Raw genomic sequence first — 1,903 nt, forward strand, 5'->3', positions numbered from 1 at the left:
ACCAGGTGGAAGCCTTATATTTTCGTGTCGGAGCACTTTTTACTCTGATATTTGAGCGAGCCAAGCGCGATATAAACAAGCTGGCCGAGGCCCGTACATTTTGTGCTGGAATGCAACGCCTTCTAATCCCTCTGACCAGGGATACAAGGGCGGTAGCTGGGCTTCTCTCCTTTTCTGGTTTAGGGAGACCAATGAACATTAGCTCAAGTTAAGTAGCCTTTCTTCATGAAAGCAGCAGTATCATCTGGGAACACAATATAGGATACAGAAATGTATGTGGCGTTCCAGACCAACAAACAATCCGAAATCCCGCCCCAAGACATCCCCCTCAAAATAGTGGTGTTGCTTTAGCACATTTTCCCCTCAACTATTAGCGACCTACGTATTGTCCTGATTCATGGACTTCGGATCGTGAGAATATTTCTCTTCTTCGCCCATAAAGCCTGTCGCGAATCCCTGATGACGAAGAAGCACACGGTGATTCCGCAGCGCGCCTAGTACGTCAGAATAACCTCTGTCTCTGCAACAACCCTCTTGGATTCGTGATGATCACTTATGAGTAAGTCTGTTGTTCAACGATAAGCAGACAATTTCGATAACTCGTCAGCGGCAGCACAAGTTCGAAACTTCGATTTGGAGGAAAACACCACTCGCTACTGTCCCTGATCTTTGCAGTACCTATATGCCCTGCTGTAGTGGTTCTTTGCAAGAGTGCGTTGCACGTACTCCAATCTACTGGATGACACACCATTTGTGGACAAATAAGGTAGAATATGACCTATATAGTCGACACAAAGGCTTCGATCAGGTGCGACCAACAAGAATATTGCATAGACCCATGTACAAATAGTTGGAGGAATTGTCTGGTATTTTTATCCTGGCGTCATCAACTTTTGGTCTGTGTACCACAGTTTAAGAGGTTACTCGTGCTTATTGTCCCCTTTTTGAGAACATTGTACTCTATGTTACATATCCCAATTCGCAGGACGTTGTAAATGCACGTAACGAGAGCCTTTAGGTTAGATTCATTTCCGTAGAAACATACTCGAATCGCAGAATAATTTTCTCGAACTGGTTGATGAACCCAAAAGTCTGACCCACAAGGCAGTGGGACAACGTAGGGTTTTGTTCGGGGACCCTGACCCTAGCCTCTGACTCGAAAGCCTGACTCACGAGGCAGTGGGAGAGTGTGGGTTTTTTTGGGACCCTACCCGGAGCCGACGACTCAACAGTCTGACCTGCTCGGCTGCAGGGGGTTGGCCTAACCCGAGGGCGCAGGGAATAAGGCATTACAGTCTCATTCTTGATGAGGCTGCGCACGGCAGGTGCCTTTTGAGCAGCACAGGGCTCTTTGGTTTTAAAGGTATTTCGACCGTTTTGGATAATGCACCGGCGGTCACGGTCAATCGTTGGGCGATCGGAGTGTGCGGCTTTGGGGCCGACCTTTTCTAACCCGTCCTTCCTCGGGGGGAGACAGCACCGCTGCTGGTCGCCTGGGGGAAACACCTTACTGCTTTCACACTCCTGTCGCAGAGGACAGTACGACTTTACCCCCAGACCGCCTCGGAGGACGATTGCTCGTAGTACGGGGTCTGGTTGCTCTCGGTCTAGCTGCTCCCATTTGGCCTTCCTAGCATGGTTGCACCTTGTGGAACGAAGTTCCAGCCAGTGTAGCCCGCGGGATCATTGCAACACTGAAGCCCGACCACCACGTCAAGGCGGCAGCTTTAGGCTGGGAGGCTCAAGGTGGGGTACCTCAACCAAACTCCCTTCCTCAGCCTGGGCAACCGGGAAGTTTCATTTGCCCGCGCACTTCAGCGTCCACCGATGTCCCTCCCCAACCCCTTCCCAGTGCACAAGCAAACGTCGCTGGGCCATTTGACTGTCAGTCATCTGACCGAAG

At 50.5% G+C, this 1,903-nt stretch overlaps 1 protein-coding gene across 1 annotated transcript in view; it reads right to left on the reverse strand.

The window, feature by feature from the left end:
• Positions 1-378: 378 nt before the first annotated feature.
• Positions 379-1,903, reverse strand: part of T265_10776 (hypothetical protein) — a gene marked incomplete at both ends in the record, with an annotated part of 10,963 nt that continues 9,438 nt past the window's right edge. The window contains one exon of the mRNA XM_009177243.1: positions 379-456. Coding sequence (XP_009175507.1) covers positions 379-456 — 78 coding nt within the window. The remainder of the gene's footprint in view (positions 457-1,903) is intronic.

This window comes from Opisthorchis viverrini, assembly GCF_000715545.1.
Source record: "Opisthorchis viverrini unplaced genomic scaffold opera_v5_405, whole genome shotgun sequence".
In the NCBI taxonomy this organism is placed as follows: Eukaryota; Metazoa; Platyhelminthes; class Trematoda; order Opisthorchiida; family Opisthorchiidae; genus Opisthorchis; species Opisthorchis viverrini.